This window comes from Typopeltis vanoorti, chromosome 20 (assembly GCF_054136105.1).
Source record: "Typopeltis vanoorti isolate ZY-2024b chromosome 20, IOZ_Tvanoo_1.0, whole genome shotgun sequence".
In the NCBI taxonomy this organism is placed as follows: Eukaryota; Metazoa; Arthropoda; class Arachnida; order Uropygi; family Thelyphonidae; genus Typopeltis; species Typopeltis vanoorti.
This window is the reverse complement of record NC_143568.1, coordinates 104,468,632-104,482,238: the sequence shown is the minus strand read 5'-3', so window position 1 is coordinate 104,482,238 and position 13,607 is coordinate 104,468,632. Positions and strand designations below refer to the sequence as shown.

Genomic DNA, 13,607 nt, shown 5'->3' with positions numbered 1-13,607 from the left:
CGAGGAAAGATTAACAAAGCAAGTGTTCTCTGCCAAGTTGGCAGGAAAACGACCCAGAGGAAGACCAAGATATAGGTGTATTGATACGGTACAAAGTGCCTTAGATGATAGAAATATAACATCTGGTAATGTTGGAGTCTTGGCAAGTAACAGACTGATTTGGAGGAAAATTGTAGATAGGAAGTTAGTAATGATGTAAATTTTTCATGTAGTTCTATCATATTCTGTACATCCCTTGAGGGTATAAGGCAGGAATTTGATGATGAATACGACATTAATACAATCAAAGGAATTAGATGGAAGTAAACAAAGATGGTCATCTATATCTACTAATCCAATTACTTTTTAGAATACTCCACATCCAAATACATTTATCTAAATTTTAACAAGCTGCTTTACTTGATAAATTTCATTAAATGTTTAATTTATTTTTGATTCTTCACCCTTTTCTAAACTTTATTAATAAATCAGCTCTATAATTTATCTATGGTAGCCCTCCCATAAAACCTTAACTTTTGTATTACATACACCTTAACACCTTTCCTTTTCGCCTTACATACCTTATTCTTTCTTTCTTTCCCTCTTTTATTTATATGAGGATAAGATGGTTAGTCCCATGCCTCCCGGTGTATCCTATGTCTGTAGAAGCATTGTATCCTTGCCTGCTTGCAGGATGAAACCCCCCCAGATAAACTGGGGATGAAACCCCTGAATGAAGTCCACGCCTAAGACCAACTAACTTGGCTATGTCTGAGAAAGATCCTAAGCTCCTCACATCAGCCACAGGAATCTGAACCCAGGACACTCCTTTCCAGGGCATGTGGTTGTGAAGCGCATAGCTACTCGGCTAACCTTGTGGATATGCCTTTCCCAATACCATTTATTAACATTATTATTTCTATTTTAGACACTATATTATTTCTGAAAATTTATCATGTAGCTCCTCTAATTACAAATAAATATAACATAGCATGCTTATTTTGCTCTTCCTTAGCAAAAGCATACTATGTTATGATTACTGTTTCTATTTTATCTAGAGTTGTTTTTGATACATTACTTCTTTCCTTTAGAAATTGTTACTGGCAAACTCTGGAGCATAACAGACTTAGTGTAGGTAATTCCAAATTTGTGTTAACTTTTCACTTTGATGAAGTATGATACATGGACAACCAATGTGAAAGCCATGTGTAAAAAATTGTATTAAATTAATTTTGTATTACATAGTGGTTTTCATGCTTCAATAAGTTTCTAAGACAGTGACAGGAATAAAAGGGATTAAAGCAGAGGATTGAGAAAGTTACACAGAATCTTTAACTGAATACTTTTAAACAAAGGAGACAAATTACTACTTAAATGATTAATAAGTAGGATGAAAGAATTTGTAAAATGTTGGCTGTTAGGCTATTTACTTGATTCTGGAAAATGCAAAAAGAAATTGGCTGTAGTTGGCCATGAGCAGCAGATTTCAATCATTAGACGTTTCTATTCTATTAATAAACATTTCCAAACTACTACTTTTTTTTTTTTAAATTTTGAATGTGTTTGTATTTATAATTATATCTTAGTTTATTTTTAATTTTTATTATTATGTGACACCTCCAGGGAGTTTGAAGACCCATCAAGGGAGGGCACCTATTCTACAACTCTGTCTCCACCACTCAATTCACCAATCACCACCATCATTAGTATTTTCTCAGACAATTGTAAACATCAATCTCCACAGTGGGATTCGAACCCGCAGTCTTTTGGCTGGAGAGCGGATGCTAACCACTCGGTCAACCAGGCTGGCAAATCACTCATTTTAAAAAAAATCTGGTTTCAAGCACATATGTAGTAATAAGAAACTGATTAAAACTAAATTTAAATAATTTTGTTGTTAAATATTAAAGCTTTAAACCATTTTTTTTTTCAACACCAGAGTTTTATGAAACACATATACAATAAAAGATAATGAAAAAAAGAAAAAACTTAAGAGATTAAGAAAATACACTTACCTCTACTCTAGGTTGAACTGGTTTGCCCTCTTTATCTTCAAGTCTTAAAAATGACTGTGGTAGAGGGCCTAGTAAAGCAGGATGCCACTTCTTTAGAGTATGCAATGGCGTATTTGGAGAAACAAGAACAGCAGTGGTGGTAGGGCTAATATTATTAGTTGTAGTAGTAGTTGTTGTAATAGTAGAAGAATTTATTGCAGTAATAGCAGCAGTTATTGTAGTAGAAATATCTGTAGCTATGGTAGAAGCAATAACACTATCAAAAGCTGAACTCGCAGAACTAGGGGATGTTATCCCAACAGAAGCAGATGTTACTGGTGAATGTGCTGAGATCATTGCAGGCAACTGCAACTCTTGTGTCTTTTCCATTTGGGTCTGTTGATCAGATATATTATTCTGTAATGGCACTGCAGCTGATGAACTGACAGATGGAACTGAAACTGGAGTTATGACTGATGCAATAGCAGGAGAATGAGCAGGACTTTGAGCATATGGAACTGCCTGATGATAAGAAGGAGGTGGGGTGGAAGGTGAATAACATGGCGGCAATTCATCATTTTCAGTTGCATCTAATTCAGTGCGAAGACGTTCATTCTCATTATCAGTACTCATTGCCAGTAGTTGGTCTATAGTGGCATCAACAGCACCACTGTTAGAACGAAGTACAACTTCAATAACATCTTCATCCATTTCAGGAAACATATTTTTGAAATCTTGCATAGCCTGACGAAACTCCAGTTGGGTAACTTGAGGCCGCTCTTGGCCTTGCTGTTGATGCTGCTGCTGTTCTATGGCTGCCATAATATTTTATATGCAAGTTGATTTCACTAGATTATATTAATTTAGGTATTTTAATGTTGTTCAGAACATGAATAGACTATTCTAAATTATCCTTAAGTTCAACATGATGTATATTTAAAAAAGTCATTGAGAACAAATTTCAAAGGAAATATATTGCCAATTCTTAAAAGAATTCTAGACTGTTTGTTTTTTAAGATGTTACTGATGCATACAGAAAAACCTGGTATATGCTCATGGACAAAGAATAAAGCCATTCTAAAACCTATTTTAAATCATGACAACATTAATGCAATTTCTGTTATAAGATAATATCTGAATGATAAAATATGTTCCGCATCATTTTATTCATAATGTGCATATAAAATATAAAAACAATTACAAATTATTAAATTCAGAAACATTTTGCAGTTCCATTTTCAAATCAATTTCAAAACTAAAATGTCATTACTTCATCTTCATTGCTGACAAGAAGCAATAAAAATCTGAAAAATAAATTACAACAAATCATTTCATTTCAATGCATCAAATACATTATTAGCAAAGTTATTTAAAAGCAGAGATGGTACTAATATATAAAAGAAAAAAATTTAGCTCAACATGAAAATTTTAATCTCTATTGTCATCAGAAACTTCCAGGGAGTCAAGGACTTAATGGGGGGAAGTCACACACTCGTGCCAGGTTTAATGCCTTCTCAAACTCATTTACACTAGATGTACTCACCACATCAACAGGCATGCTGTTCTATTCACTCACTGTACTGCAAGAATGATGAAAAATTTAGCTCTCACCCTCTTCTTAACAGCACATAACTCAGCTTTCATGGATGATCTGCTTTTCACTCCCTGCCTTCATCATATGAGAAATTCCACCAAACTGGTATCCCATAGCACCCTACAAGCCTCCTTCACCTGATTATCAGCCTCTGCAGTTCACACACACACACTGTCCTCATAATCTACATTTCTAATCCTGATATGATCCTTGTAATTATTCTTTGCACCCTCTCCACAATTCCTTCATCTTCTCAGAAGCCAGGAGACCAAATCTATGCACAGTAATTCAGATGATCATATCAAGGTTTTGTAAAGAAGCAACATGACCTCTTACCATTACACACAAATGTTCTTTTCAGCATTGCAATTATCCTATGAGTTGTATTTTCAATCTCTGCTATGTGACATTTTTAGCTTCTTATCAAGATAACTGAGATCCCTGGCATCATCAGTTTCTCCAAGCATAATCCCACCAATATAATATGCCATAGGAAATCTCATCATCATCAGTAACAGCCATTATCATTTCCCCACATTTCTAGTCATTCTGTAAGTGCTGCATTTTATTAACATCTCTAAATGTCCTGCCCAACAGCAAGGAAAGGTTGCTTAAGGATCAAAGCCAGATAACTGAAGGAGAACTCACAAATAGCCTTTAAAGAATGAGAAATAACTGTGGTTTCTGACTTAAAGTCTAATCCTCACTTTCATGTATGTCTAATCCTCTTTATCTCCCAGGGTACTTCCATTAATAGTAAGTTGGATAGATGGAAAACACAATGAAACATGGTAAGCCACTCTATAAATAAGGTTAGATTTAAAAAAAAAAAAAAAGAAATACAAATAACAAGTGGACAGAGACTTCGGATGTTCCAAAGACTCCGCAATGAGTCTTCGGACCCCTTGGAGGTATCAGGAATAATAATAGTATCAGGAGACAAAGGTAATTGATATTATCTTTGTTTCCTTGTCAATGATAAGGAAGGAAACAAAAACGAAATGCAATAAAAAGGTGCAGAGTGCATGTGATGGACAAAGAATAGGATGGATACCAAGAGGTGGACATCGAAGACCAGGTAAGACAGCAGTAAGATAAGGTACTGTATGTCACTATCAAAGTATTTAAATAAGTCACCAGAGGGTATCCCTATACTTGCAGTTTTGTAAATAAACTCGGGTCAAAATGAGCCCTATGGATCCAACAAATCAGCGTTAAAAGCACCCTCCTAAATGACAAATGGGAATCCGTTCAGATGAGTGGGAATTTTTTTGGTATATTTGATTTAAAATGAAACACATGCAAATTATTAAAACATATAATTTCTATGTTTTATATGATTTCAAGGGAATATTCCATATATGATTTCCATTTAGAAAATTTTTTAGAATTATATGTGAATTTTTATTTAGAATTTTATCAGTTTGAAGATTATGAACTTCAATGCACACTTCATGTACTGTTGAACCCACGGCCGTAAGATTTAAACTGTGCACTCGTTCAGATGCACTGGCATTCTTAAACCATTATGCAGGATGCGCAATCTCTAATCTGAACTCAAATTAACAGTCTGGAACACACCTGTCAAATACTTCCCCCACTTTCTTGTCCTCCTTCACTCTATAGAGATAATCTGCCATGCCACACAAATAATGGTTGCTACTTCCAAGTTCACACACACTCAAGGACTTTCCCCACAAACACTTCAAAATCAGTGATATTAATGGGATTATATATATGATCGATATTTTATTTGAGATTTTAGTTTTCAAACCACAATGCATGGTTGACAGGAAATTATTACTGGATATCTTGAAATGCAGACTGTTTCCGTGGGCATCAGTGGGTCCTCTCATCCTCATTGAACACGTCTCGAATGCTAATTCTCCCAAAGGATTCCAGCAAGACTACACGTACAAAGCTTGCGTTGTGCAACATAGCTCAAAGAATATATCTAAATATTCCATGTGATCTCTCAGCTGTTTAATTCTGATTTGAATCCAACTGAACATTGTTGGAATCATATGGAGCACAGCATCCACCATTTGACTCCGCTATCTACATGATTGCTTACCTCTGGGACGTTCAGCCTAGTTGGTTCAGAGTAGTTCGACATCTTCCATGGTCTAGTGCAGCGCTTCTTAAACTTTTTCCACTCGCAACCCCTTTTCATCCAAGAAATTTTTATGCAACCCCATTTCGCCCGAGAAGTTTTTTCACAACCCCGGGTATATAGGTATATAAAATAGGTATACAAATTAAACATTTACTGATAATAAATCATAAAGAAATTTATTTTAAAACAATTCTTTGATAAACATATAATTTTACTCTTTACATAAAGAATTACAAACAATAGCCTCAAATCTGAAATAATTTTTGGTCTTTGTGCTTTCAGAAACCTTTTACTGTTGCCAAATTTTTTCGCAACCCCTACATTCGGTTATGCGATCCCACAGTTTAAGAAGCTCTGGTCTATGGAGTCCGTGCCAAAACAGGTGAATGCGATTATTTCTGCCAAAGAAGGTCTAACACGCTACACATAAGTGGTAATAATGGTTTAGCTTAATGAGTGCATCATATATGTACACGTGCATTTTTTCACAATGGGAATACGTCACAATGGTCTCTTTCCTTGAAATAGATTGTTAAAATGTATGTTGCAGGACAACTGTCCACTGCTGGACGAAGGCTTCCTCCAGTTCTTTCCACCTTTGTCTGTTCTTGGCAATGGTTGACCAGTTTTTCCCAACAAAATTTGACACTTCATCACTCCACCTTCTTTTAGGCCGTCCTCGGCCTCGTTTCCCTTCTATTGGAATCCAGTTCGTTAGTGTGGTGGTCCATTGCTCATCTTCTCTTCTGGATAGATATCCAGCCCATTTCAATTTTAGTCGCTTATGGTGAAGAATGATGTCAGCGATGTGAGTCTGGCTTCTTATCTTTTAATGTGATGCCTAGCATCAACCTCTCCATTTTTCTTTGAGTTGTTGTTAGTTTATTTGCCAGTGCTTTTGTTAGCGACCAAGTTTCACAACCATATGTGATGACTGGAAGTATACACTGGTTAAATGTCTTCCTTTTTTAAACAGAGTGGGACATCATTATTTTGAAAAATGCTTTTCAATTTTCTGAATGCACCCCAGGCAAGTTGAACTCTCCTATTTATTTCCTTTTGGAGTTCACAGTTTAGATCAATGAGATGACCTAAGTATGTACATGAAGAGACTCTTTCCAAGAAATTGTTTTCTATTATTATGTTTTTTGGTGTTACAAAATGATTAAACATGATTTTAGTTTTTTCTCTGTTTATTTTTAGACCGACTTTTCTGCTTTCATGATATAGGTCTTCTGGAGTGTTTGCAAAAATTATGATATCATCTGCATATCTTAGGTGTGTTAAGTTTCTGTTATTAATTTTTATACCATAGTTTGTCCAGTTTATATTATGAAATATTTCTTGAAGGACTGCTGTAAAGATTTTGGGTGATGGAGAGTCCTTGTAAGACACCTTTTTCAATTGATATTTTATTGCTACTTGCGTGAAGTTGGATTGTTGCTGTTGCAGTGTGGTATATTTCATGGAGAAGGTCCATATATTCTCCAGGAACTCCCTGATTCTGGAATGCTTTGATTATTGCATTAGTTTTGATGGAATCAAATGCTTTTCATAATCAATAAAGGCTAAACAGAGAGGCAATTGGTTTTCTTCTGCATTATATTAATAGCAGAATCACAAACAGAATTAGCTTTTGTTTGTAATCACAAACAGAATTAGCTTTTGTTTGTTTGTTATTTTCACGTAGCATGCCCTGTTAATAGGTATCCACTGGATACTGAACGAATGAGGGTGGACTGGCAGTTTAGGAATTAGCTCATCAATTTGTATCCTGTTTTGGCTTAAACCAGAAATTAAATGCAATGCAATTTTATGCTGCCTGGGGCACTGTCCAGTTAAACAAGACCCCTGCTGTCAGGGAACCAAGACAAATAGTGAAAAGTCAGCTACTGGAACAAACACAAAGTCAGAAGAAGAGAAGTACCACATTGACATAATCAGTGTTTCTGAGATGAAAAGCACTAACACAGGTGGGATCCTGCTAATTATTAAACATGGGATATTATATTCAGACAACAGTGATCAGGAAATGAAAGGAATAGTGATAGCATTCAACAACAAATCTAAAGAAAAACTTCTTGAATGGTAGGCAATTTCATATAGGGAATTGGACAACAAAAGTTGTCCAATTCCCTATGGATCCAAGAAGGTTCTAATAAGGAAGAATTTTTTTAATCATTAGAGAAAGAAGCTGACAAGGAAAATGAAAAAAGTTCTGGGAAAATTTGGAATAAAGGCAAGGCTGATAATAATGGAAGTGCCTTTTAAATTTCTGTTCAGGACATGGACTAGTCATCACTATGTTTCAACATAATGATGTGCACGAATTCACATGGAGAGAAGATACAAGGAAAAAAGGAAAGAAAAGTCTTACTGACTACATAAATAAGATCAACACTTAGTTTTAAGCAGGATAAAAATAAATATATTAAAAAGAAAAATATGTAAGCAAGTTTTAAAAAGAATTTTAAAAAGAAATGTCAAGCAGCTTTTAGAAGTGAAGAGTGGACAAATACTATTCAGGAAAAAATGAAAGAGTTTGAAACCAAGGAACAACCCTTGGAGACTCGTTGGCAAACTCTGAAGAAAATATTGATCGATTCAGCTGGGGAGGAATGTGCTGAAATTGTTCACAAGGATAGAAAAATCAGAAATCCATAGTGAACACAAGAAGTTAAAGAGGCAGTTCTTGAAAAGAAGAAACTACACTGAAGGTTCCTAGCAAGAAAGCTGTCAGATGTCCTGAGAAAAATGTAAAAGAGATGTGTAAAAGTAACTAAACAAAGGTTGGGAAGATGTAAGAACACATAAGATAAATATCAGGAAGGTGCAAAATCTTCTGGAGACTACTGAAAAAAATTCAAGTACTGTAAAATTAATCAGAGATGATAATGGTGACATGGAAACTGAAGAAAAAGATATTCTAGATATGTGTGGAGTAATTACTGAATGAAACGAGAAGTAGAAAATATTTCTAGCAGAATGCAAAATACATATCAATATCTGAGGTAGAAAAGCTATCAGAAACTTGAAATGTGGAAAGGCAGCCAGAGCAGATGATGTTCAACCAGAATAGCTAACACATGCAGTTATAAGTTTTCACAGTGGCTACACTTCACATATTGCTTGAGAAAGTTGTGAGATAGCTTTCCCAAGCAGCAAATTCTTATGAGCTTTCTTTGCTACTTGATCAATGTTTGAATAGTTTAAGTCATCCATGATGATTAGTATCCCTTAGGGTAATTTGGCAATGAATTTCATCATCCCTAGCAACTAAACCACCAGGTCCAACAACACCTCATCATATATTTCATTCTATTTTGCCTCCATTCCACACCAGATAGATTCAAACTCACTGCTGCATGGAACATTATTGCTTTCATGAATTTCTATCCTAACTACACCGAAGTCATCGGATATCATTAGTAGTACTTCTTCCTCTTTTCTGACCTTCCTGAAAATATTATACCCTTAAAATCAATTCTAGTTATTACTTCTCACTCTGAGAGCCATATTTCACTAATTCCAATAATCTTAGGCCACAACATATTCACCAAGGGCAACAAATTTAATATTTCTTTTTGTTCTTTGTGCTACTAGCATTTGCATATAAACACAAGTTTCCATCTGGCTTTTTTGTATATATTTATCTGCAGTCTGCTTGTTGTGTGGTGTCCTGTTTCCCAAACCTGCACAAAACCTCCAACCTAATGTATACAGATCTACCCCTTATCAGACTCATAACCATGTTTCACTGATATTCATATCATTATCATTTACTTACTTTAGCTGCACTTACATACACTATTCTCACCATTCCTCTCACAATGTGCTTTCCCCCCTCATGTTGGAGGTTTAATGGAATATTTACAGTACTAGGAAAGGATTAAAAACTAATTTTAATGCTTCCAATATTTCGTCTCAGTCACTAAGACATCTTCAGGAATTACAAATAACTTGTAACACACTCAAATACAACACAATACTAAGCGAAACATGTGGGTGACTCTAGTCCTATCCAGGTGGTGTGCCCTTCATGGGCATTTGTAGGTGGCCTAAGTTGTAAAATGGGACTTCAGATAATGTTTCCCAAATTTTGGGAAGTTTTATGCAACTGTTATTTAAATTTGGTTGATTTCTGAGCGCCACCACAGATTATAAAAAAACTTATTCTTTGAATTTACTATGGTGGAGCATGGTAGTTTTTCTCCAGGAAATCCTGTGGATTGTATCCAAAACATGGTCTGCAAGGCCAGATTGACCATAGTCGTGATTGCAGATGCATGATTTGTGTTCTTCTAAATGGATGGTTGCTGATCTACCTGTTTCTCTGAAGTAATTGGAAGTATTAAAATTAGTTTTTAATCATTTCCTAGTGCTGTAAATATTCCATTAAACCTCCAACATGATGTCCTCCCAGCACTCAAGCCTCAACACACGGAATGTGCTTTCCCCTTAATGCAATACATAATTTCTCCAGGCCATCCAACTTTTATACATGCCTTTTCTATCATTAAATCCAATCCATCATCCAATTTCTTCTGTACAGCCAGCACACCAAACTATATCTTTGCAACACACTTTTCTTTCTTGTTTCTTCTAGCAATCCTTTCCTATCCTTTCTCTCACACTGTATTTAACACATTTTTTTTTTTCTGTCTCCATCATGAAAAGTTAAACCTATAATAAAATCTGTAGCTTTAATGATATGGAGGCCAAAGAATTTTTTTAATTTTTCAGTATTCTTTAAATTTATTTTTTGCATAGTCCAAAACCCCTGCTTTTGAGATCAAGCATGAACCTTTTTAAAGTCACTTCAGACCTTAAATAAGCAGGACAGTAGTCTCATATCAGGCAATGAAATTCATCTCCCATCCGAAAACAATCACAAACACCCATGGCAAGATTTGAACCTTGTTGGCTGAAAAGCATGTTTAACCACACAGGTTGATTTGTTCCTAACGAGCACCACCATCTCTTTTATTGACTTTTTCTAATTGCATTCAACACATTTAATTTCTTTATTTCTGTTCAAAGAGAACAGAAACAGAACAGAAACAAAGAAAAGTTCTTTGTTTCTGTTCTGTTATGAAGCATAACTGAACTGAAACCCCACCAATAAAAGATTGAGAAATGTATAAAGAAGCTGATATAGTAAAAATGAGTACTATGGACAGGAGACCCAACACAGCATTTTTTTTTTTTTTTTGACACTTTAGGCTTCCAGTGAATTACCGCATGTAATTGTATGTACAATACATATTAATGCAAATACCAGTTCTATAATCCTACTACCCAGGCTGATCTCTAGTTCCATGGTTGGTCAGAGATACAATATTAAACAAACTGAATAAAAATAAATGTAAAATGAACTGCAATCAGAAATAGACAAACTTTTGATAACCAGTATTGATGTTTTGAGAGTACTGAACCACACGTAACTGCATATATATTGTTTGTTCATATTGCATTATATTTTTAGGTGAATAAAGTGCCAGATTATTAGTGTCACATCATAAAGATGATTTTCATACTTAATTTTTTTTAGAGGAAATACTACTGCCAGTCAATATATACATGGTTTAAACAAAAATCTTTTATTAAAAGATTCACTTATTTGTTAGAGAAAAATTTGAATACTCATATCTTCAAAATCAATTACAGTGTCAGCTCTATACACAATGAATAATGCTTCATACTGACTGATATCACAAACCACTATTTTCCATAACTTCTGATAACAAGACATCAGCAAGTCTCAAAAAAAAGATGCAGTCCAATAGGTTTGTGGAAACGTTTCTCTCCTGTACTTCCTGTTTGCCTAAAACCACTTTTTTACATGAGAAATAAGCTCTTTACAGATTCATAATTGAGGTATTGGAGAACTGGTTAAAACTGCATCTAAAGATAGATAGATATGAAGGTAAACAGCACTAAATTCATCATAAAGGACAGCATTATTTTGTTAAAGGGAGCAAATTAGTAACCTGCTCATAACAGAGTGACAACAGATCTGGATATGCCAGGAGGAATGATTATATCAAGACACTTCTTGATATTGGTGAAGCATCTGACAGGACTACACAACCGTGATCCCCACTACTTAATCCCCCACACCTGTGATATAGTTAGGAGAGTGGTTCACTACCAGGTATCAGAAAGTGATGTATGGAAATGCTGAGTCTAAGAGGAGAGTCAATGGCATGCCACAGGGTTCTATCCTTTGGCTGACCACTGTTAACTTGTATATTAATGACATTAGGAATGGTCTTGAGCAGCGATTTTCAACCGGTGTGCCGCGAGAGATCTTCAGGTGGACCATGAGATTTATGAAAACGAATTAATTGAAAGAAATAATGTCGTAATTTGCGCATTTATTTATTAGTGTCTGGTCTTCCCTCTTCTTGTGTGTGTAAATCAATCAAAATTATGTCCATTTTTTGCCAGATCATCAAAAAAATGAAAATAATATATTTTTAGTGTGCTGCAGAATTTTAATAATTAGTCTAGGTGTGCCGTATTATGGAAAAGATTGAAAATCACTGGTCTAGAGGGTAATATCCATCTCATCATCAATTTCTTGATATGTACCCTCAAAGAGTATGCAGGACACTGACAGTAGTATACAACTGAGTTTACATAATTACTAATCTCTTGTCAGCAATTTTCCACCAAATTAGTCTATCACTTGTCAGCATTCCAATATTGTTAGATAATAACCTTCTAGGAGGTGCTTTCTGACTGCATTAATACACTTAGATCTTGGTCTTCCTTTAGATAGTTTCCTGCCATCTAGGAATCAAACATTTGTTTTGCTAACCTTTCTTCTGTCCTGTTTAAGTTACCATACCACCTTTTGATTATATCTGCTTTTGCATTCTTGAATGTCAACAATGTCAAGTTCTTTCCTAATTTCCAATTTTTCTCAAAACTCTCATCTGTGGTCTCCAGTTTTTGATCAACTGTTTCATTTCTGACACCCACCTCTCAGATCCATAAGTTAAAATTTGTCTGAACACTGTCATGCATACAGATAGTTTAGTGTTTTGACTAATTATTCTCTTATTCCATAAAAATTTATTCACCTCAGCTTCTTGCCATACCAGCTTTGTTTATTCTACTGTCAATTTCTATATTTAACTTGCCATCTTCATTAAAAATTGTGCCTAAGTACTAGTAGCAAGGCTTATACGTTGGTCATACATAACTGGTAATTAGTTTACGGAATTAACAGCGCATATAAAGTATATTGATTAAAGGTGACTTTAATGAATAACTTCTATATTTCAGCAACGTCACGTTGCCATCTTCAGGAACATAAAGATATGGTATGTGCACGCAGGCACTAACAAAAGCAAATGAGGAAGAAAGCAAGAAACTAATATTGTTCCTAAAGTCCTAATGGTGCCCTCTGGCGGGCTAATTTGGTTGTCTTGGCAGTTGGGCTGAAGTTCTCATAATGTAAGTCTCCCAAATTTGGGGTAGTTTCATGCACCCAAATTTGTTGAGGTTAGGAACGTTTTTTAGAGCTGATGATGATTCCTTGAATAATCTTTCGTATTTAAACTTGCTGCAGTGTATTATTTTTGTTTTCTTCCAACGAATTCTATGGTGGGTATCTAAGGCATGGTCTGCCAGCCCAGAGCGGTTGTACTGGTGAAACCGGATGTAATCTTTGTGTTCTGAAATCCTGATATTTGTTGTTCTGCCTGTTTGGCCAAAGTAGGACAGTTTGCAGCTGCAAGGGACCTGGTATACACCAGGTAGGTCTAGGGGAAGTGGTTGGTCTTTGGTAAAGCGGATAAGGGATGCCAACTTTTTATATGGTCTGTAACAAGAAGTAAGGTCATATTTTCTGAGGATATTGGTTATTTTCTCAGAGGTGCCCTGGATGTAGGGGATGGCGATAGATTTGGTGTAA

General features: G+C 35.3%; 1 protein-coding gene across 1 annotated transcript in view; it reads right to left on the bottom strand.

The window, feature by feature from the left end:
- The window catches only part of LOC150095742 (CUE domain-containing protein 1-like), a 101,235-nt gene that overhangs the window by 70,419 nt on the left and 17,209 nt on the right, over positions 1 to 13,607 (bottom strand). The window contains exon 2 of the mRNA XM_090410763.1: positions 1,995 to 3,277. Within this exon, the coding sequence (XP_090266889.1) occupies positions 1,995 to 2,795 (801 nt within the window). The 5' untranslated portion in view covers positions 2,796 to 3,277. The remainder of the gene's footprint in view (positions 1 to 1,994; positions 3,278 to 13,607) is intronic.